Source organism: Trachypithecus francoisi, unplaced genomic scaffold (genome assembly GCF_009764315.1).
Source record: "Trachypithecus francoisi isolate TF-2019V2 unplaced genomic scaffold, Tfra_2.0 Lachesis_group20, whole genome shotgun sequence".
In the NCBI taxonomy this organism is placed as follows: Eukaryota; Metazoa; Chordata; class Mammalia; order Primates; family Cercopithecidae; genus Trachypithecus; species Trachypithecus francoisi.
In genome coordinates this window covers 33829382-33853861 of record NW_022681466.1, presented here as the reverse complement: position 1 = coordinate 33853861, position 24480 = coordinate 33829382, and the positions used below count along the sequence as shown (strand labels likewise).

General features: G+C 42.2%; 1 protein-coding gene across 1 annotated transcript in view; it reads right to left on the bottom strand.

The window, feature by feature from the left end:
• PPM1E (protein phosphatase, Mg2+/Mn2+ dependent 1E) overlaps positions 1-24480 on the bottom strand; it is a 233411-nt gene that overhangs the window by 6222 nt on the left and 202709 nt on the right. Inside the window, exons 3-6 of the mRNA XM_033183687.1 lie at positions 15288-15487; positions 11137-11325; positions 7929-8072; positions 7276-7369 (exon numbers count right to left, since the gene is read on the bottom strand). Coding sequence (XP_033039578.1) covers positions 7276-7369; positions 7929-8072; positions 11137-11325; positions 15288-15487 — 627 coding nt within the window. The remainder of the gene's footprint in view (positions 1-7275; positions 7370-7928; positions 8073-11136; positions 11326-15287; positions 15488-24480) is intronic.

Sequence of the window (24480 nt, the reverse complement as noted above, 5' to 3'; positions counted from 1 at the left end):
TCATCACCCCACTTCCGTCTTTATTGTTATTGTGCATTTCCCCGCTTATTAACAACTGTGAGAATTCAAGGTCTTTCTGGGCCTTTCTGTCTTCCTTTTCTTGCTTAGCTCGTCCTGTCACAGAATGACATCTGAGCTGGTCCTGAAAGGTAAGTTAGTTATCACCAGGCAGAGAAGTTGTCTCAGTTGAGGGAACAGGATAAAAAAGGCAGAGGTAACTGTTAGGGAGTAATGTGCAGTTGGAGAGTAGGGTGCTTGGGGTAGGAGCAAGACTGCAGACCTTGAGCCCACACTAAACTAAGTTTCTATCACCAGACTACTGAGATAATTGGTCATTTAGGATTTTCAGATCCAGAGCACTTCCAAATCCATTCATTGTTTACATTGATTACATTCCTTTAGATACTTTGTGAGAGCACAGCCAAAGGGTCCTTAGCCTATGAGGTAACTAAATAGCTTATGACTACAACAAGGGACTCTCATTCACTTTTTTTTTTTTTTTTGAGGCGGGGTCTTACTCTGTCACCCAGGCTGGAGTGCAGTGGCGCGATCAGGGCTCACTGCAGCCTCAATCTCCCAGGCTCAGGTGATCCACCTACTTCAGCCTCCCAAGTAGCTACAGGCGCACACCACCACGCCCAGCTAATTTTTCTATTTTTTTTTTTTTTGTAGAGATAGGATCATGCTATCTTGCCCAGGCTGGTCTTGAACTCCTGGCCTCAAATGATCCATCTGCCCACCTTGGCCTCCCAAAGTGCTGGAATTACGGGCATGAGCCACCACACTCGGCTCTCATTCACTTCTTTTTTTTTTTTGAGACAGAGTCTTGCTCTGTTGCCCAGGCTGGAGTGCAGTGGCACAATCTTGGCTCACTGCAGCCTCTGCCTCCCAGGTTCCAGCAGTTCTCCTGCCTCAGCCTCCTGGGTAGCTGGGATTATAGGTGTACACCACCACACCTGGCTAATTTTTGTATTTTTAGTAGAGACGGAGTTTTGCCATATTGGCCAGGCTGGTCTCGAACTCCTGATCTCAGCTGATCTGCCTGCGTTGGCCTCCCAAAGTGCTGGGATTACAGGCGTGAGTCACCGCATCTGGCCTCTCATTCACTTCTTTACAAAAAAATAAAAACAAAACAACACAGGGTACTGAGCAATAATTCCTAGAGTAGGGTATCATAAATCATCATTACATAGTATTATTAAACCAAGAACTAAACTCCAGATATTTACAAAGGGCTTTACTGTATAGCAGTGGCATACTGCTTAGTGGTTAAGGACACCAGCACTAGAGTCAGACTGCCTGGGTCCAAATCCTAGCTCTTCTATTTGTCACTTACACAACTCTCATCAATTACTATCCTTTCCATTGCACTAAAACCAAACTTTTTGACTCAGGGAAGATTAAAATGAAGATAAACTCACTTGAGTGATCTGACTATATATTCATTATTTCTAGTATCTGGTATGGGTTCTCTGACCCAAGAAAGTTGGCCAGGCGCAGTGGCTCACGCCTGTAATCCCAGCACTTTGGGAGGCCAAGGCGGGAGGATACTTGAGGTCGGGAGTCTGAAGCCAGTGTGACCATCATGGTGAAACCTTGTCTCTACTAAAAATACAAAAATTAGCCAGGCCTGGTGGCGTGCATGTGAAGTCCCAGCTACTCAAGAGGCTGAGGCAGGAGAATCGTTTGAACCCAGGAGGCAGAGGTTGCAGTGAGCCCAGATTGCGCCACTGCACTCCAGCCTGGACGACAGAGGACGGCTGTCTCAAATAAAAAAAAAAGTTTCTTTCCAACATTTTACATGTCTGTTTAATCCTCAAATAGGCTAGAAAGCTCATTAGGAACTCTATGGATAACTCTGCTAGAACCAGTGTGGACACATGCCCTATCCAGCAGGTTGCATGATTAGATACACAGAACAACAAATAATTACTTAATATAATTACCTGGGTTAGTATATCTATTAGGTAAGAAATTAGTCTTCGATGTTATAAACGTTCATTTCACTCCTTCCATTCACAAACATACAACCCTCTCATCTTACTCATATCTAGGCTCTTCTCCCTTCATTCATTCATTATTTTTATTTTTTTATTTTGAGACGGAGTCTCGCTCTGTCGCCCGGGCTGGAATGCAGTGGTGCGATCTCAGCTCATTGCAATCTCCACCTCCTGGATTCAAGCGATTCTCCTGCCTCAGCCTCCCAAGTAGCTGGGATTACAGGCACGTACCACCATGCCCAGCTAATTTTTGTATTTTTAGTAGAGACAGGGTTTCACCATGTTGGTCAGGCTGGTCTTGAACTCCTGACCTTGTGATCCGTCCGCCTCGGCCTCCCAAAGTGCTGGGATTAGAGGCATGAGCCACCGTGCCCAGCCCTCATTGATTATTTCTTACAGGAGTCAAAACCATCTTTCCCAAGCATGCTTTTGATTTAGTCAACTTCACTTCTATGCTATGGTGCCTCCATAGCCTGTTAGAGCTCATCAAAACTCAATCTATTTAAGCAGAAAATGCAAAAATTTAAAAGAGATATTTAAAAATAAATAAATAAAATCCAACATGGATTCAGTGTCCTTCATCAATTTACTAAAGTTCCCATCCCCTACTCTACCTGACTATATGATTATCATCATTATTATTTTCTGAATTCCACCTCTAAAAATAAATGTGATCTGAGTCACACTGTTCCCAAAAATCTTGTTTTAGTGCTTCAATTAAAAGACTACTGCAACTGTTAGTTTGGAACAGAACATACAAAGATTTGCACAGAGAAAATGCTGCCAAAGTTCTGGCTTTTCACCTGCTCTACTGTTGGGTGTCACATTCATGACATTTCGCCCCCAAATTTGGTAGGAGGGCATGAATATCCATTTCATGGTAGAAATGGCAACATCCTTTTGTCTTCAGCCTCCTCTCTCCATATGTTAGGAAACATATCATGCTTCTGTCAACTTTGGATCATAAGTCAGAAGGGCTCATGGGGAGAAACTGTTGAAAACCTTTTCATTTTTTAAGTATCATTTCTTTCCTGAGTAGAGCTGAACTCTGCCCAGGAGTCCTTTTTCTTGTCCTTTTGCAGCCCCCTATTTTATTCCATGTGGTTTCCAATTCTTTCTCAAATTCTTCAACTCCCTCATCCACTTAAGCTACTGGTTTTTGGTAAATGGCCTAATTTCCTACTTCAAAGACAAGTTGATCAGGCTTGAATTTTCTCAATTCGCCTCCCACTCCTGCCACACACACTCTCTTTGTGTAATCTGTAGCGATTCCCCCATATCGGCTACCATTTTCTCGGGGTAAGCAGTGTCCTTTTCCCGTCCTAAGAGTGAGCCTGTGCTGCTGGTCCTGTCTCCCTAGGACTCCAGCTTCTCTCTCGTCTTCAATTTCTCCTCTACTTGCTGTCTTCCTTTTCCTACAAACATGCTTAAATCTAAAATCTCCTCATCCTAAAAATAGAAATAAAAGGGAACCCTTTCCTGAATCAGCTTTTGCCTTAAACCACCACACTATTTCCTTTCTCCCCTTCACCATCAAACTGCCCAAGAAATGAAATCTACACTTGCTCCTTTATGTTACTGCCTATTCCCGCGTGCCAGATTGTTTGTTGATTAGTAGGTTTTCCCACCTACCAATCCGTCTCATCAGTTAAATTGATACCCTCCTCCATATCCCTTTTTAGCTCTCCTCATCTCTGTAACAAACTCTCTGAATGTCTCCCAGCCAGCCTGTTTCTACTCTAGCCCAGCTTCCATACAAATATCTTTATAAATACAAATCTGACCCTGTGGCCCCTCTGCGTATTCACCTGGTAAAGTCCAGACTACTTAGCCTTGCACATAAGGCCCTTCGCAATCTGGCACCAACACCGCTAATCTCTTACCACTCCCATCTCTGCTCTAACCTTCTGTACTTGTTGTTTTTCCTAAAACATGCCATGCCCTTTCAAACCCCTGTGCATTTATGCTTCCCTCTACCTGTGTAGGGATTTCCTTCCCAGCACATTATCCTCCACATTCAACTCAAAAGTCACTCCATGTATGAAGTCTCCCTTATCCACTCTTAGATTATTTTTTATTATTAAAATAGAGGGCCGGGCGCGGTGGCTCAAGCCTGTAATCCCAGCACTTTGGGAGGCCGAGACGGGCGGATCACGAGGTCAGGAGATCGAGACCATCCTGGCTAACACGGTGAAACCCCGTCTCTACTAAAAAATACAAAAAGCTAGCCGGGCGAGGTGGCGGGCATCTGTAGTCCCAGCTACTCGGGAGGCTGAGGCAGGAGAATGGCGTAAACCTGGGAGGCGGAGCTTGCAGTGAGCTGAGATCTGGCCACTGCACTCCAGCCCGGGTGACAGAGCGAGACTCCGTCTCAAATAAATAAATAAATAAATAATAAATAAATAAAATAGAGATGAGGTCTCACTATGTTGCCCAGGTTGGTCTCAAAATCCTGGGCTCAAGCATTTCTCCCACCTTGGCCTCCCACAGTGCTGGCTGCCACACCCAGCCTTCTCTCTGAGATTGTCACTTATTAAGGGACATTCTTCCCATCTTTAGTTTTACCTTTTAGAAGAAGAGGCTGGTATCCTCTAGTAAGTTCTGTAAAAGCATTAAAGATGATCCTCAGTCCTCTGACAAAGACAGGTCAGATCAGGCGAAGCAGGTGTTTGGTTTGAGCTGTCAACCTAATTCACTGGCCACTCAAGCACTTATATAATGATTATTAATGTAAATTGGTTCCACAAATAGTATAGTCCTCTGGTTCAGTGATTTTCAGTCAAGGATAGCATTTGATGGGTGTTGGGTCCTGTTAAACCTACAATGTGCATGATAAAGACTTTTCCCCACCAAGAATAATAATAATAATTCCATAGAAGGGTATATTTTAGAAATGAGAAATTTCCCCTTTTTGGCCTTTTTCTAGAGTTCCTAATAACTCCCTCCAGTCTAAGGTCAAGCCAACTCTCAATTTTTCAGGAGGTATTTGTAGACTCTTTTAGCTCTCTATTTCTCTTTCAGCTTTCTGCTCATATTTGGGCCACTTCACAGCTTGCCAGCACCTTCCCAAAGAGTGGGAGGAACTCAAATCAGTGGTGAAAGCTAAATCCTTTCAGATTTTCTTTAGGTTCTGGAATTTTTTGGTAATGATTAAATTTTGAGACTAGATGTAAATTTCAACCATGTCTAATTACTTCATTTCTTTAGGGAAGCAGAGATTAAAAGCTGCAGTATACATGTAATGTACATATCACCCATATAGATATACATATTGACTTATTCTTTTTTAAAAAAACAGGAAGTGAAGCTAAGCCATGAAGCCTAAAATAATAAACCCAGGGCCCAAAGTGAGACAAAGATAGAAATAGCTTAATTCTTTGAACTAACACCCTTGCATTTTGTCCAGCCAACTTAGCTGTTTAATCTCTATGTTTTAGACTGAGTTTCATTGACTTTCCCCTTCTTTTGAAAAATTTAAGTCCCAGGGATATACGGTTCTTTGAAACCCCAGGGTTATCTGACAAATGACTGTATTCCACATACAGAAAGTAGTTTTCATATAAAAAGCACGATGTTTTTCCTATCAACTTATTCTGTTATTTATGTCATTTTAAAATTCATTGAAATATATAAACAAAATAAATATGGATAAAATATGGAGAAAGGCTTCCATTCTCTGGAAAATACTGATTTGACCCAAAATGCAATGAAATAAGAAACACTGTGATTTTTTGTTTTTGTTTTAAGACAGAATCTTTCTCCCTTGGCCCAGGCTGGAGTGCAGTGGCACAATCTTGGCTCACTGCAGCCTCAAACTCTTAGACTCAAGCAATCCTTCCGCCTCAGCCTCCTGTGTACTAGGACTACAGGCACAAGCCACTATGCCCAGCTTTTTTTTTTTTTTTGAGATGGAGTCTCGCTGTGTCGCCCAGGCTGGGGTGCAGTGGCGCGATCTTGACTCATTGCAAGCTCCGCCTCCCGGGTTCACGCCATTCTCCTGCCTCAGCCTCCCGAGCAGCTGAGACTACAGGCGTCCGCCACCACACCCAGCTAATATTTTGTATTTTTAGTAGAGATGGGGTTTCACCATGTTAGCCAGGATGGTTTCCATCTCCTGACCTCATGATCTGCCCGCCTTGGCCTCCCAAAGTGCTGGGATTACAGGCGTGACCCACTGTGCCCTGCCTTTGTTGTTGTTGTTGTTGTTGTTTTTTAAGAGATGAAGTCTTACTACGTTGCCTAGGCTGGTCTTGAACTCCTGGGCTCAAGTGGTCTGCCCGCTTCAACCTCCCACAACGCTGGGATTACAGGTGTGAGCCACTGTGCCCGCCCCAACTGTGGTTTGAAGCAGATTTGTGTACTAATGTTTAAAGGCTTCCATGAAATTTAAAATGTATAGAAACTAGGAAATTCTACATTTCTTGATATGGTTCTCTTTTTTTGTTTGTTTGTTTTGTTTTGTTTTGTTTTTTGAGACAGAATCTCGCACTGTCACCCAGGCTGGAGTGTAATGGTGCGATCTCCACTAGCCGCAACCTCTGCCTCCCAGGTTCAAGCAATTCTCCTGCCTTAGCCTCCCAAGTAGCTGGGATTACAGGTGCCCGCCACCATGCCCAGCTAATTTTTTGTATTTTTTTTTTTTTTTTTGAGACGGAGTCTCGCTCTGTCGCCCAGGCTGGAGTGCTGTGGCCGGATCTCGGCTCACTGCAAGCTCCGCCTCCCGGGTTCACGCCATTCTCCTGCCTCAGCCTCCCGAGCAGCTGGGACTACAGGCGCCCACCACCTCGCCCGGCTAGTTTTTTTTTTTGTATTTTTTAGTAGAGACGGGGTTTCACCGTGTTAGCCAGGATGGTCTCGATCTCCTGACCTCGTGATCCACCCGACTCGGCCTCCCAAAGTGCTGGGATTACAGGCTTGAGCCACCGCGCCCGGCCAATTTTTTGTATTTTTAATAGAGACAGGGTTTCACTATGTTGGCCAGGCTGGTCTTAAACTCCTGACCTCGTGATCCAACCGCCTCGGCCTCCCAAAGTGCTGGGATTACAGGCGTGAGTCACTGCGCCTGGCAGTTCTCTTTCAACAATGGAATTTAAGTATATAAATGTACAGGTTTAACTAAATCAAACAATTAAAAGAGACATCCAATTATTATTTTAAAGAATAGTAAGCATTCTGGTAATATAAATTATCATCTCAGGTTTCCCGTATCAGAGTTAATACAGGACAATGAGCTAGAAGAGGACAGTTTGGGGAAACAAAAATTTGTTTTTCCTACCAATAGCTCTGGAGACTGATAGACTTCCATTCACCCTCCAGGCACCAAACCAGACTACGCAACCTCCAAGGGCCTCAATTCGCTGCTTTTCATCCTAAACAGCAATGCAATAAAAAGAAGCAAATAACTGGATTCAGGATTTATTCCTTCACTTTAACAGTAAACAACAGATATAATACTCATCAGCTCATGAAAAGATTCTCCTTGTTTCTCCATTGGAGGGTGAGCACAGTTGCTGATGTAATAGCAATAACTGTAATAATTAAGGGAATCCTGGCCGGGTGCAGTGGCTCACGCCTGTAATCCCAGTACGTCGGGAGACCGAAGTGGATGGATCACCTGAGGTCAGGAGTTCAAGACCATCCTGGCCAACATGGTGAAACCCTGTCTCTACTAAAAATACAAAAATTAGTTGGGCATGGTGGCGCAAGCCTGTAGTCCCAGCTACTCAGGAGGCTGAGGCAGGAGAATCGCCTGAACCCAGGAGGCAGAGGTTGCAGTGAGCCAAGATCACGCCATTGCACTCCAGCCTGAGCAACAGAGCGAGACTCCGTTTCAAAAAAAAAAAAAATAGTAAGTGAATCCTAATCAATAACTAGAAAATCTAAAGTAATAACTAGAGCATGGGCTCTATTAAAACAGACCATACTTACTTCTCTGTCTGGTTTGTGTGGCTTCATTAGTTCAACAGCTTGACCCTTTCTCACAAGCATAACCTGGGAATCACCCACCCAGGCCACATGTAGCATGTTGCCTCTGATGAAAGTCACCACTCCTGTGGTCCCACATCTTAAGCTCTGAAAATAGTTTAAATAAAACTAGACTCAGTGAAAAGAAATAGATATGACATTCTTATTGAGAAGCAATTTATAATTAATATAAGCTTTTCAGCTGGGAGCTATACTATTAATAATGGAATTTCACACATATACAATAATTAATTGTCTCAATGCATTTTTATATGCATGTATGTATTTATATATATATATACACACATAAGTCCCCCTGATCTGTGATATGCAGTGCGGGGATGATTATCAATTCTACTTTAAATACAGATAAGAAAACTATGGCAGGTTATGTGGCTTGCCCAAGGGCAGGTAACTATTAGTACATAAAACAGAATTGAAATTCTTTTTCCTCCCAGTCAAGCACCAAATCCTCTATACCAATCCTCAGAGTAAAAATGTCTATATTCTGCTCTCCATTTCATTACTGACATCATATTTGTTCAGTGGGAGAGTCCTAGCTGTACGAAATGATATATAAAACATATGATTGGTACACAACAGATGCTCTAATCTCTGGAAATTAAGCTAAGGAGCCAAGAGACAGCTTACGTTCCCTGGAGTACTAAGATGCTTATACCTTTAAAAAATATCCTCCCGACAGTATTTTTAGAGGCCTTTGCTTTTGGAACATTGCATAAAGAACTAACAGCCTGGAATTTCACTGCGGTAGCTACCACTGTACTTAAAGCTCTTGATCCTACTATACGAAAATGACATTCCCATTTGACATGAGTCACCACCAAATGAGCATGACTTTCTGTTACTAAGGACCTGGCCTAAATTAGAACCAATGCGTCAGGGGTGGTAAAAGGCCTCTTGTATCCAATGAGAAAAACAACTTCTCATTTCCCCTCTATAGGGAAAGTTTGTTATAAATCCTCACCCACCAATAAAATGTCTTCCCACACAGAATGTTCAAAAACTCAGCCCCTAGAACACATGATAAACACACTTCAGTGCATATGCCCTGGAGAGAACAGGAGGCAGGGCTGCTTCACAACAGGAATAGCTGCTTTCTTCCCAGCGGTTAGCAGCACACGGAAGCATAAGAAGGAGAAAAGGGGCTGCTGAGACAAACCTAAATTATTCAGAACTATTGACAGAACTGAGAGACACAAGGGTCATTGACGAAACAAATGAGGTAAACATGGTCAGAAAAAAAAAAAAAAAACATAATTTTGAGAAGACAGAGGAAAAAGAATAGAATAGAGGATAAAGAAGACAGAGTGATTCTCTTTGTTTCACATTGGTGATTACAGGTCACCTCTCAGGGGCCCGCTGTTGTCCTCAAATCAGATGATAAAAGCCCGCAGCTTCAAGAGAGGCAGAGCCAAGCAGAACACAGGTCCTCAAGAGACTGGGAGCTCTGAGGTCAAGAGCAGCTTTATTCTCCAGCACACCTCTTTGTGTGGACTCTACTGGTTACTGTTGGATTTGCATATTAATCCAAACTTGGAGGGGAGAGATTAAGAATAATTCTCTTTCTTAATACCAAATAGGTCTGAATTATTGTTTCATTAATTCCAAGCCCCATTATTGCTTGTAGCATAACTATGCTATCAAAAAAATGGATTAAATGATTACCCTGATCTCTCCAAGCCCATTTTAAAAAGAGTTAATGTGCCGGGCGCAGTGGCTCACGCCTGTAATCCCAGCACTTTGGGAGGCCGAGGCGGGTGGATCACGAGGTCAGGCAATTGAGACCATCCTGGCCAAGATGGTGAAACACCGTCTCTACTAAAAATACAAAAAATTAGCCAGGCGAGGTGGTGGGTGCCTGTAGTCCCAGCTACTCGGGAGGCTGAGGCAGGAGAATGGCGTGAACCCAGGAGGCGGAGCTTGCAGTGAGCCAAGATCACGCCACTGCACTTCAGCCTGGGCCACAGAGCGAGACTCCATCTCAAAAAATAATAATAATAATAAATAACTCTTTTTTTTTTGACTTAAACATTAACTCTTTTTTAAGTCACAGTGCAGGAGTCTTATTTTTTGTCTATCTACTTCTGTAATTACTTTTAAAAATTAGAAATTATTTTCTTTCTATTCATCCCTAGTTAGAAATTCAATATAGAATACTGTAGTTAATTATGTACCAATACCCAGAACAATAATTAGATTTTTTTTTTTTTTTTTTTTACTTTTAGACCTTAATATAGAGTCCTTGCCATTTATCCAAAGTAAAAAAACTTAGGTCTGATTAACCTTCGCAATGTAGGACATGAGCTCTGACTTTTCTCCCTATTAAGAGAAAAATCAGCTCAAGGATCATTTAAGGATTCACCCTTTCCAAGCAAATTTTCCCTCAAGAGATACACAGCAAAACACTGCCTACCCATTTAGAACCAAATGTATGGAAGTAATCCCAGTTTCTGTTTCTTTTTTAGACCATTGTTTTATTCACCATATCCAGATCTTGTCAGCAAGAGTCTGCTTAGAGAGATGGTCCTGGTGTGAACCTGACAGGCAATGGTGAATAAAAGAAAGATGAAACTCACCTGCCAAATCCAGCAATTATTACAGAAATGAATCCAGAAAATTACAGCTTGAGAGTTTCTTTTTTTTTTTTTTTTGAGACAGAGTCTCGCTCTGTCGCCCAGGCTAGAGTGCAGTGACCGGATCTTGGCTCACTGCAAGCTCCGCCCCCCGGGTTTACGCCATTCTCCTGCCTCAGCCTCCCCAGTAGCTGGGACTACAGGAGCCCACCACCTCGCCCGGCTAGGTTTTTTTTTTTTGTATTTTTTAGTAGAGACGGGGTGTCACCGGGTTAGCCAGGATGGTCTCGATCTCCTGACCTCGTGATCCGCCCGTCTCGGCCTCCCAAAGTGCTAGGATTACAGGCTTGAGCCACCGCGCCCGGCCGAGAGTTTCTATACAGTACATCATTGTACCCCTTGAAACTATTCCTGAGGAGGGAATTAGAACTACAACAGAATCCAATACTATGAGTCAAGAATACAATTTGGATAATGTCTGCCCAGAAAGAGAAAATCTAAATAGCCCTTTAACCACACAGACCAAATTGAGCTCAGCCAGTGCATTTCTAGCTGGAATTTATGAGAAAGGGGCATACCTCCCTGGCTGCTTTCTGCACAAACCGCTCATCAGTGACCCGGAAGGCCCTGCACAGGGCCTCAGCAGGATCATGGGGGAACATCTCCTGGCGGACTAAGTTAACGTGGAGGTGAATGGAGGCATAAATAGCAGCATCTACTCCCCCATGGCCATCAAACACTGCAAAATAAGCTTGTTCTTCCTGGTCCTGTCAACAGAAACACAGAACAGTTAAGGGAGTTGGGTACAGCATGATTCAAATGAACCAATCTCCTGGCATCATTGTTGCCCATCCTTTCTCCTCCACTGCATTTGTCATTTGGAATAATGAGACTAAATGTTTTCCTTCTCTAACATGCCTGATCAACTGCTGAAATACCTACAATATTAGGGCGTCTGTGTTTACACACCAGAACACTGGAACACGTCATGCCCAATTAGTTCAAGCTGAAGTGCCCTCTCTCCGTGAAAGTCGTTGTCTTGTACCATGGAAACCACCCACGTACATTTGCTTCAAAATTGCTGTTACAAGTTGGGGGAGGGGGAATAGGTAGGGTATGAGAAGGAATTGAACAAAAGCAGCTCCAGATTGAGTGATTTTTTTCAAAATGAAAGTACTTTAATAGCAAAATTAGAACCTGAGAACAATAGAAAATATCTGGTCTTCCGACACAAGGCCAGTTAAATTCAAGTTTAAAATATATAAAGATATGAAAGCATAAACATACTTCTAAACTATAATACCTTCCCCATAAATCATTCCCAGTCACACTGCATTCTCACCATAAATAGCACAGCATCTCTAAACTAGTTTACCAAACTTGAACCACATCAGATGCTCAAATGTCCTGTGTGGCTGACCACTTTGCCTCACCCCATGGTCTAAGATTTTAGTTTCACATTTCCTTGCAAAGGCAACTGCCAGAGGAGGATCTTCCAACCCTGTGCTTTGTCTTGACAAAAGAAGTCTAATCATAAGATTCCACATCAACAATTAAGCAGTTTGCTGCTTTATCATCTGCTCAAGTGTTTAAATCTCAGATCTGTCTCACTTATAAGATCTGCGACGCACTGAACTCGCACTGAGTCCTGAGCTCCCTTCAGGCAACAAATATGTAATAATTTTCATTTGCAAGTCTTTTGACTTCTTTTTCCTAGGCTCTAAGAGCCTTGGAAGAGTCCAGGCCTATCACTGATTCTTAAGCGAATCATGTAGTTTTCTCATGTTAGGCAGGGACGAGTTGCTGTCTCATGGGGATTTGGAAGGGCTACTAAAATAACAAGTATATCTGTACTTTGAAAAAATTATTTTTATTTATTTATTTTTAGAATCAGGGTCTCACTTTGTCACCCAGGCTAGGGTAGAGTGGCATGATCACAGATCATTGTAACTTCGAATTCCTGGGCTCAAAAGATCATCCCGCCTCAGCCTCCCAAGTAGCTGGGATTACAGGCAAGAGCCACTGCGCCCGGCTGAAAAAGTTACTTTTAAAAGGGTATATTACATTCACAAAAGTACCAAATATAAATGTTCATAGAATAGTAACCAAAATATTATGAAACCTGTCTCTAACACACACATTACAATTAGTTCATTTAGCAACTTTAATGCCATTAAGAAAGGATTAAACAACTCTCTAGAAATAATACTGGCTGGGCGCGGTGGCTCACACGTGTAATTCTAGCACTTTGGGAGGCCGAGGCGGCAGATCCACAAGGTCAAGAGATCAAGACCATCCTGGCCAACATAGTGAAACCCCTTCTCTACTAAAAATACAAAAATTAGCTGGGTGTGGTGGCACACGCCTATACTCCCAGCTACTCGGGAGGCTGAGACAGGAGAATCTCTTGAACCCGGGAGGCAGAGGTTGCAGTGAGCCGAGATCGCGCCACTTCACTCCAGCCTGATGACAGAGCGAGTGAGACTCTGTCTCAAAAAAAAAAAAAAAATAGAAATAATCCTGACAGGTAGTATTTCTATCTCTACTAAAGCAGTACTCATTTTTAAATAATTCGAAATAGCACCAGAAGAAACAAAAGGAAGCCAAATGGATTTCTTTAAAAAATAAAAAAAGTATAGCTTCTTTTTAAAAAAACAAAAAACATTCACTGATGTTTTTCATATTATAATAATGTATGATAATTTAGACTAATAACAGGAAAATCACCAATAATTCCACTATACACAGATAACCAGTCTTCTCTATCTCTATATATATACATACATATATATATATATATAAATGAAATTAGGATCAGAATGTGCATGATATTTTATAGCCTACTTTTTGTCTTTTTTTAATTTTTTAAATTTTTTTAATTTTTAATTTTTTGAGACGGGGTCTCGCTCTGTCACCCAGGCTGGAGTACGGTGGTGTGATCTCAGCTCGCTGCAAGCTCTGCCTCACAGGTTCACACCATTCTCCTGCCTCAGCTTCCCAAGTAGTTGGGACTACAGGTGCCCGCCACCATGCCCGGCTAATTTTTTGTATTTTCAGTAGAGATGGGGTTTCACCGTGTTAGCCAGGATGGTCTTGATATCCTGACCTCGTGCTCCACCCACCTTGGCCTCCCAAAGTGCTGGGATTACAGGCGTGAGCCACCACGCCTGGCCTGTCATTTTTATTGGTATTTCCTCATCTCACAAAGATTTACTTAAAGACATTGTTATAAATGCTTAAAATATGCATCTTATATGAGCATATCATAGTTATTCCCTTTCATGATTTAGATAATTTTCAATTTATTATAAACAATGTTGTAAAAACATTTATATCAAACAAAACATATGCCTAAGACTTTTCTGTATTTCTATTTTCTCATAATAAAGAATTAAAAGTGAAATGACCAGATCAAAGAGTGTGAAAATTTATTAGGTTCTAAATATGTGTTGCCATATTGCTCCCACAATCTGTTTCACTATAGCAAGGTGCTCCTTTCTGAATTAAGTCCTCTGGGTTAATTTTGAAATTAGGAGGCAAAATAGAAACCAATCAAGTCAACAAACAACAATAATGCCCTCAAATATGAGTATAATCTTCAAGTAGGTATAGTGATACAAGGATTGTTTATCACACAATCCTTCTGGGTTACATTTGCATGGCCATGTTACTAGAAACAAAGACATCAGTTGATCTATCTTTATAACATAAGCACCAATTACCAACCTGCCATCATTGCTGATTAGACCTTGACAGTAAGCTAAAATTTAAATTTAGCTGCTAAATAGAGGAAATATTGTGCTTTGTATAAATTACTACATTGTAATTTTTAAGTTATGGACTTGAGTGAAGAAAAGAGGCAAGTGACAGGCAAAGGAAACAAACCTACTTCTGTTTGCATTAACATAATACATTTAATAGAAAAAGAAAAAGATAACAAGAAAATAGTTATTAAGCTGCCAAGGCTCATATGGATCCAATTTGTCAGATACAGAGATTCATGAAATATAATTTCAGCTACTTTCCTATCTCAGAGACCAAGATTTTAAAAAGAAAATCACATGAAATAAACCGCATCAGTCTTAAATCTTCCTTTTGTGTTTGTGTTGCTTCAGCAACATAGTAATGTGAGAACTTAATACACCATTTGATTATACTATAGAAATAGTTTGGGTTTTTTTGTTTGGTTTTTTACAAAACAGCTTCATTGAGATGAAATTTTTTTTAATTGTTTTTTCTTTTCTTTTCTTTCTTTCTTTTTTTTTTTTAAGAGACAGTCTCACTATGTCTGTCACCCAGGCTGGTCTCAAACTCCTGGTCTCAAGCAATCCTCCCGCATCAGCCTCCCAAAGTGCTAGGATTATAGGCGTGAGCTACCGCACCCAGCCTAATCGTTTTCTTTTTTGCTTATATGTTTATAGAATAGCTCTGGAAAGTGACACAAAAGACTACCTTGCCTCCATGGAAGGGAACTGAGTACCTGGGAGGCAAGGATAAGAGAGACATTTTTATTTTCCCAGTTTTGAACCATGTGAATGCCTTACCTATTCAAAAGAACATAAAATAGTTCCTTTTCTGTTGCAAATTTGTGCCACTTTGCATTTAGCGCTACTCTAATCTACCAAAGATACAATTAGAAATATATCAGAAGTTTTCCTTTTCTAATAGGACCATGAAGGTGTTTGTTTTGTCTTTAAAATCTCACTGACTCTCCGGAAGTGCCCTTTACCTCTAGGTTGAAGAGCATATTAAAGTCAGGAATGCAGACATGTTTGTCCTCCATTTTCCTGCGCATGTTTTTGATGGCATGGATTGATGTCTCATAATAAAGCTGGGGTCTCCTGCGGAGGGGGAAGTCTTTCACCCAGCTGCAGCAAATCTCGTGTAGTTTGCTGAAGACAGAACGGGCCAATTTCACTGTCTCAATCTCTGTGAAAGAAACACAGAAACCCCCAATGAAGAGCCTTGTAAAACTGCTTTTCACTTCTCTGCTTGGTAAAGACAGAAGTAGGTCACCTTAGTCAAGTTCCTCCTTAATAGAAGAAATTCATCCTTCTCAAGAAAAATGAAATGCTGCTTCTGAAGAGAGAAAATCACAACCTATCTAGTAGAAAATCATCAGCCTGCAGCTGCCACTAAATATTCTTATGTCATGAGGAGAAAACCTTTGGCCAGGGCTGGACCTATTCCTGGCTTGATTTCTTCCAGCTGGAGAAGTGCTCTCACCACACTGCTCCCTAGTTCCCAGCACTGGTTCCTTTTTGGTTATTTGCTATGGTTATCACCAGGAGAGCCAAGCCTCCTATGCTTAGAAAAATAAGCAGTGATTAACACTACTTCCATAGTCCAATTAGCTGGATAAATACAGTGTTTATTGGAATATGGAAGGCCTATGAAAACAGCCCACTAACTACAGAAATAAGAAGGGTGTATGTTGCTTACCATTTGTCTTTGTCCTCTTTCTCCCTGACTTCTTCCATTACATCCAATTCCTTTTTCTCCTATAAATGATCATTTGTAACTGAATTGTGTATATATATATATTTTTAATTATTATTACTATTATTTTTTTTTTTTGAGACAGAGTCTTGGTCTTGTTGCCCAGGCTGGAGTGCAATGGCGCTCTCTCTCAGCTCACTGCAACCTCCGCCTCCCGGGTTCAAGTGCCTCAGCCTTCTGAGTAGCTGGGATTACAGGTGCCTGCCATCATGCCCGGCTAATTTTTTGTATTTTTAGTAGAGTCGGGGTTTCACCATGTTGGCCAGGCTGGTCTTGAACTCCTGACCTCAGGTGATCCACCCGCCTTGGCCTCCCAAAGTGCTGGGATTACAGGCGTGAGCCACCATGTCCGGCCTGTTTCTTCTGTTTGACATATTTGTTTATTAAAGTTTTTAGGCCATAGTTTAAATAGTTTAGCCAATAGGTTAGCAAATGAGCTAAAACTTTTATACAACTCTAAGGAAAATGTACTTAAACTCTGTCTATGTGTGTGATCCTAGATAGAAAAAGAGCAGCCAGAGGAGCAATACTAACAGGTCTCTTGACCCTAAGCCTACCGCTTCACCTATGTTTACCGCTTCACCTATTGGGTAGAATTGGCGAGCTGACTTCTGAGGTAGACATATACCCTCAGTAGATGGACAGATGTGTAAGCCTTTTAAGCAACACTGAATGATACTGAAGAGATTGTATTTCCTATCACTGAACCCGCCACTCAAGTTGTCCTCCACTTAAGTTGAGCTACGGAAATAACCAAAGAGAGATTAGGTTTTCTCAGGCCAGTATTTTAGAAGTTCCTCCTACATCTCAGGTGAAAAAAAAAAAAAAAATTGAACTTAAATTTTCTTTTTACTGAACTAAATCAGATATAGCTTGACAGCCTGAGAAAATAAGTGCCAGATGGCAATGGCTACACATGCCTCCTCCAATCTAGAATACAAATCCCAAAGAAGAGAGAGACTATATGTTCTAGAACAGCCTGGGACCTGGACTCCCAACTTGATCTCAGTACTGTCTTTGCCTTAATCTGTGACTACACTTCCCTCTTTTCTTATTCAAAATTATTTTTTTGTTTGTTTTTTTTGTTTTGTTTTTTTTTTCAAAATTATTTTTTAAATGACTATATTAAAAAAGCTGACCTCAAATTTTAGTCCTTTTTTTCCTCATTAACATAGCACAGGGTAGTAAATTCCATCTTGTGGTTTTGTCTTTTATTTTTATTTTTTATTTTTTCTGAGACAGTCTTGCTCTGTGGTCCAGGCTAGAGAGCAGTGGCGCAATCTTGGCTCACTGCAATCTCCACTTCCTGGGCTCAAGGCATTCTCCTGCCTCAGCCTCTTGAGTAGCTGGGATTACAGGCGCCCGCCAACACGCCTGGCTAATTTTTTAATTTTTTTTTTTTTTTTTGAGACGGAGTCTCCCTCCATCACCCAGGCTGGAGTGCAGTGGCGGGATCTTGGCTCACTGTAAGCTCCGCCTCCCGGGTTCACACCATTCTCCTGCCTCAGCCTCCCAAGTAGCTGGGACTACAGGCGCCCGCCACCGTGCCCGGCTAATATTTTGCATTTTTAGTAGAGACAGGGTTTCACCATGTTGGCCAGGATGGTCTCCAACTGGCTGGCCTCGAACTCCTGACCTCGTGATCCACCCGCCTCAGCCTCCCAAAGTGCTAGGATTAGAGGTGTGAGCCACTGCGCCTGGCCAATTTTTTTTTTTTTTTTTTTTGAGACAGAGTTTAACTCTTGTCACCTAGGCTGGAGTGCAATGGCGCATTCTCAGCTCCCTGCAACCTCCGCCTCTCAGGTTCAAGCGATTCTCCTGCCTCAGCCTCCCAAGTAACTGGGATTACAGGCACCCGCCACCACACTCAGCTAATTTTGTTGTATTTTTAGTAGAGATGGGGTTTCACCATATTGGCCAGGCTAGTCTTGAATTCCTGATCTCAGGTGATCCAACCACCTCAGCCTCCCAAAGTGCTGGGATTACAGACATGAGTCACCATGCCCGGCTTTTTTTTTTTTTGAGACTGAGTCTCGCTCTGTCGCCCAGGCTGGAGTGCAGTGGCCGGATCTCAGCTCACTGCAAGCTCTGCCTCCCGGGTTTATGCCATTCTCCTGCCTCAGCCTCCCGAGCAGCTGGGACTACAGGCGCCCGCCACCCTGCCTGGCTAGTTTTTTGTATTTTTTAGTAGAGACAGGGTTTCACCATGTTAGCCAGGATGGTCTCAATCTCCTGACTTTGTGATCCGCCCGCCTCGGCCTCCCAAAGTGTAGGGATTACAGGCTTGAGCCACCGCGCCCGGCCTTTTTTTTTTTTTTTTTTTTTTTTTTAAATAAGAGGGTCTCTCTCTGTTGCCCAGGCTGGAGTGGGGTGATGCAATCACAGCTCACTGCAGCCTCAAATTCCTGGGATCAAGCAATCCTTCTGCTTCAGCCTCTCAAGTAGCTGGGATCACAGGTACATGCCACCATGCCTGGCTAATTTAAAAAAAAACAACTTTTTTTTTTTGTTAAGATGGGGGTCTCACTATATTGCTCAGGCTCATCTCAAACTCCTGGTCTCAAGTGATCCTCCCACCTTGGCCTCCCAAAGTACTGGGATTACAGGCATGAGCTACCATGCCTGTCCCTACTGTTAGCATTTTTTTTTTTTTTTTTTTTTTGAGATGGAGTCTAGCTCTGTCGCCGGGCTGGAGTGCAGTGGCCAGATCTCAGCTCACTGCAAGCGCCGCCCCCCGGGTTTACGCCATTCTCCAGCCTCAGCCTCCCGAGTAGCTGGGACTACAGGCGCCCGCCACGTCGCCCGGCTAGTTTTTTTGTATTTTTTAGTAGAAACGGGGTTTCACCATGTTAGCCAGGATGGTCTTGATCTCCTGACCTCGTGATCCGCTCGTCTCGGCCTCCCAAAGTGATGGGATTACAGGCTTGAGCCACCGTGCCCTGCCAGCATTTTTATATAACTGAAAACCAAGGGTGAATTTAAAAGAGAAAAGATAAAGAGCAAAGACAGGCTGTGGAGGTATATACAAGAAGGAAACTGAGGTCAATAGACAATCCAATATTTTGATTGTTTTAAGCAACTACAATAAAACTTAAGTTTTATTTAAGCACTAGCTTGCCAGAGACTATTTCTTCCAGTTGCTTGTATGACTGCAACCTATCTGGTCTCTGCAGCAGTATAGGCCCCCAAATGCAGACCCTGAGATGGACATGTCCTCACCTGACATAGCCGTAACAGAGGATTACAAAACAATCAAGTGAATTTAGAAACTTTGAGAGAGAATGGGGTAGGGTGAAACAACATATTAACTATCAGGATAGTTCCCAGATAACAATATAAACTATTATATCATTCTTTGGCTTGTATATTACTCTTATATAGATCTGCATTGTCAAGTACAGTACCTACTAACCACATGTGGTTATTTACATTTCTTTTTTTTTTTTGAGATGGAGTTTCACTCTTGTTGCCCAGGCTGGAGTGCAATGGCATGATCTCAGCTCACAGCAACCTCCGCCTCCCAGGTTCAAGCAATTCTCCAGCCTCAGCCTCCTCCTGAGTAGCTGGGATTACAGGCATGCACCACCATGCCTGGCTAATTTTATATTTTTAGTAGAGATGGGGTTTTTCCATGTTAGTCAGGCTAGTCTCAAAATCCTGACCTCAGGCGATCCATCTGCCTTGGCCTCCCAAAGTGCTGGGATTACAGGTGTGAGCCACCATGCCCAGCCATGGTTATTTAAATTAATCAGTAGGGTGCAGCGGTCCCAATGTGCCGACAGCTCCAGCTACCTGGGAGGCTGAGGTGGGAGAATTGCTTGAGCCCAGGAGTTTGAGGCTATAGTATGACATGATAGCTCCTGTGAATAGCCTCTGCACTCCGGCCTGGCCAACATAGCAAGACCCCATCTCTTAAAAAGTAAGTTAAAATTAAATACAATTTAAAATTCAGTTTTTCGGTCACATTAGCTCTATTTCAATTGCTTGATAACCACATGTGGCTAGTGGCTTCTACATAGGGCAACACAAGTAGGGAGCATTTCCATCATTGCACTGTCTATTGGACAGAGCTGGTATAGACAGATTAAACTGATTAGAGGAAGTAATATCAGTTTCCTCTAACATTTAGTAAATCACTAGATCTGTTCATACCACTCCCAGTTGCTCCTTCCCCTGTGTCCCCATTATACTTTGTTCACACTGTCTATTAAAGCTCTTAACCAATTTTGGTAATAATAAATAACATTTATTGAGTATCTGCTACATTCCATGCCTCTAGAACATTTCACAAATAGGTAACATCATTCTCAATCCTAGGTTTATCTGACTCAAAAGTCCATGTTCTTCATCTCCAAATTAGACTGCAGATAGCGACTGTCTTAATTGCCCTTGACAAGCCATAATATAGTACCTAGCAGACAGCAGGGTATACATTAGATGCTTGTTGAAAAAATAAATATTGGCTGGACGTGGTGGCTCAAGCCTGTAATCCCAGCACTTTGGGAGGCCGAGACGGGCGGATCACGAGGTCAGGAGATCGAGACCATCCTGGCTAACACAGTGATACTCCGTCTCTACTAAAAAATACAAAAAACTAGCCGGGCGAGGTGGCGGGCGCCTGTAGTCCCAGGTACGCGGGAGGCTGAGGCAGGAGAATGGCAGGAACCCGGGAGGCGGAGCTTGCAGTGAGCTGAGATCCGGCCACTGCACTCCAGCCTGGGCGACAGAGCGAGACTCCGTCTCAGAAAAAGAAAAAAATAAAGAAAAAATAAATATGCAAACTGTCACATAAATTAAATAACCATTAAAATATTAAACATTTATATGCTTCTTGATTGTGTTCTGCTTCACTCATCTCAGCATCTATTTCTATAATGCTACCATTCTCTTTAAGTTACCATAACTTTAAAATGTTTTAATATCAGGAGGTCTAGTTTTCCTATCTATTACTCTTAATTTTAAAGGATGTCACTTGGTTTTTCTGTTTATTTTTCCAGGTGAACTTTCTAAACATTTTGACAAGTTTGGTCAGAAAAACCTGTTGCTATTGTGTTTGGGATCACATTAAATTTATAGATTTGGAAAAAATATATATCGTTTTCATATTAAGTCTATTCCAGGAAAAAATTGTATTGTTTTTAAAAGTTAAATTCTTTTTATGTTGCTCAATAGAGTTTTAATATAAGTCCTTCATATTTCTTAATCACTTTATTCCTGCTTATTTATTAGCCATTTTGAATCAGACTTTGCTTTATTATAATTATTTTTCTTTTCACACCGAGCTAATTTTTGTATTTTTAATAGAGATGGAATTTCACCATGTCGGCCAGACTGGTCTCAAGCTCCTGACCTCAAGTGATCCACCCTTCTTGGCCTCCCAAAGTGCTGGGATTACAGGCATGAGCCACGTCCCGGCCAGAACTTTGCATTTCTTTTTTTTTTTTTTTTTTTTTTTTGTGAGACGGAGTCTCGCTCTGTCGCCCAAGCTGGAGGGCAGTGGTGCGATCTCGGCTCACTGCAAGCTCCGCCTCCCGGGTTCACGCCATTCTCCTGCCTCAGCCTCCCGAGTAGCTGGGACTACAGGCGCCCGCCACCACGCCCAGCTAATTTTTTGTATTTTCAGTAGAGACGGGGTTTCACCGTGTAGCCAGGATGGTCTCAATCTCCTGACCTCGTGCTCCGCCCACCTCAGCCTCCCAAAATGCTGGGATTACAGGCTTGAGGCTTTAATTGTTATTTAAAACTAGCAAACATTGCTCTTTCTTCCAATAACATTTCCTTCTTTCTTTACTCTGAAACCCTGTGAGTTTAGCCAGTTAGAGAATCCCATTCCTTTGGCCACAGTGATTAGTTCAGGAATGGGAAACCATCCAAGTTGGACCAATTAGAGTAAATCCTGTGGCTTCTGTAAGAACAACTGAGAAAATCTACTCTTGTTTTCCTGCTCAAGTTGAGTTTGGACAGATGAAGACCTGGGTTCCCAGCAAGTCATACTGCCACCTCATGGAACCTGAAAACAAAATCAAAATGAAAGAAAGTACAGCTGAGAGTTGGAGAAATGCCAGGTTCTGTTGAGATCATTTGAAGCCTTGAATCTGCCTGTGTATCCCTTATCCTGGAAGGTCGTCAATACATTCTCTGTTTTACTGAAGACAACTGTATCCTGGAAGGTAGTCAATACATTCTGTTTTGCTGAAGACAACTGAAGCTGTGTTTGTAACCATGTACAACTGACAAATTCCAGAATACACATTAAGCATAAACGTGACGTCCAAGATATATCCATCTAGGCCGACTTTATAAAGAATATTTTAAAAATTAGGAATGATATTAAATTTTATCAAATGTTTCTTTTGGCATCTTTAGAGATTACTGCTTATTTTTATTTTCCCCTATTAATATATAAGTTGTGCTATAGACTTCCCAATATTTTGTTCTTGAAGTTTTGCTCACTGTTGTTTCCCCAGTATTATACATATATAGTAGCATATATAGTAGGCCCTCAAAATATTCAGTGAATGAATTAACTGCTGTACTCAATATACAAATATTTTACTTGTTTGTTTTTTTTAGGCTGGGCGCAGTGGCTCATGCCTGTAATCCTAGCACTTTGGGAGGTCAAGGCCTTTTTTTTAATTTTTATTTTTTGAGACAGAGTCTCGCTCTGTCGCCCAGGCTCGAGTGCAGTGGCTCGATCTCAGCTCGCTGCAAGCTCCTCCTCCCGGGTTCATGCCATTCTCCTGCCTCAGCCTCGCAAGTAGCTGGGACTACAGGCGTCGGCCACCACGCCTGGCTAATTTTTGTGTTTTTAGTAGAGAGGGGGTTTCACCGTGTTAGCCAGGATGGTCTCGATCTCCTGATCTTGTGATCTGCCCACCTCGGCCTCCCAAAGTGCTGGAATTACAGGTGTGAGCCACCGAACTCAGCCTTTTTTTTTTTTTGAGATGGAGTCTCGCTCTTGTTGCCCAGGCTGGAGTACAATGGCACAATCTCGGCTCACCACAACCTCCACCTTCTAGGTTCAAGCAATTCTCCTGCTTCAGCCTTACAAGTAGCTGGGACTACAGGTACACGCCACCACTCCTGTCTAATTTTTGTATTTTTAGTAGAGAAGGGATTTCCCTATGTTGGCCAGTCTGGTCTCGAACTCCTGACCTCAGGTGATCCACCTGCCTTGGCCTCCCAAAGTGCTGGGATTACAGGCATAGCCACCACACCCAGCCTACTTAAGATTTTTTTATGTTGACAACTAAGACTGGTCTCTCATTTCCTTTTTTAGTCTTGGGTGGGTTCTGGTATCAGTGTTATATTATGCAAATTTTCCTTCTTTTCCCATGGAATTGGAACATTCATTTTAAAAAGGATTGGGACTGGGCACAGTGGCTCATGCCTGTAATCCCAGCACTTTGGGAGGAAGATTCTTGAAGGAAGAGCAAGACTCTGTCTCAAAAAATAATAAATAACTATACAATAAAAAAATAAAAACCCTTGGAATTATCCGCCTTTGATCATTTGAAAATGTTCACCTTACTTGTAGAATCACCTACTCCATGGCCTTTTGTGGGGATGGTTCCTCGATAACTTTCTCAATCTCTTTCTTCTTAGGTAACCTTTGTTAATTTTTTTTTTTCTAGAAAACATCCAGGTTTTCAAATTTATTTACAAAAACTTTTTATTGTTCTTTAATTTCCTCTGTATCAGTGATCATTTTCCCTTCTTGTTTTTAATTTTTACAGTGGGCTGGGCTTAGTGGCTCACGACTGTAAACCCAGCACTTTAGGAGGCCAAGGCAGGAGGATCACTTGAGCCCAGGAGTTCAAGATCAGCCTGGGCAACATGGTGAGACCCTGTCTCTACAAAAAATACAAACATTAGCCAAGCATGGTGGTGCATGCCTATAGTCCCAGCTACTCATGAGGCTGAGGTACGAGGATCGCTTGAGCCTGGGAGGTAGAGACTTCAGCGAGCCGTGCTCATACCACGGCCCTCTAGACTGGGTAAGAGAGGGAGACCCTCTCTCTCTCTCTCAATAAATAAATAAATAAATAAATAAATAAATAAAATAATTTTTACACTGTGATATTTCAAATTGGTTTTTGGGTTCTTGTTGTCATTGTTTGAGACAGGGTCTCACTTGTTGACCGGGCTGTAGTACATAGCTCACGGTAACCTTGAACTCCTGGGCTCAAGTGATTCTCCTACCTCAGGCTCCCAAGTGGCTGGGATTACGGGTGCATGCCACCATGCCCAGCTAATTTTTACATTTTTTGTAGAAATAATGCCTCACTATATTGCCCAGGCTGGTCTCAAACTCCTGGCCTCAAGTGATCCTCTTGCCTTGGCCTCCCAAATCACTGGCATTACAGGCATGAGCCACCATACCTGGCCCTCAAATTGGTTTTAGGTTGTGTGGACAAAAGGTG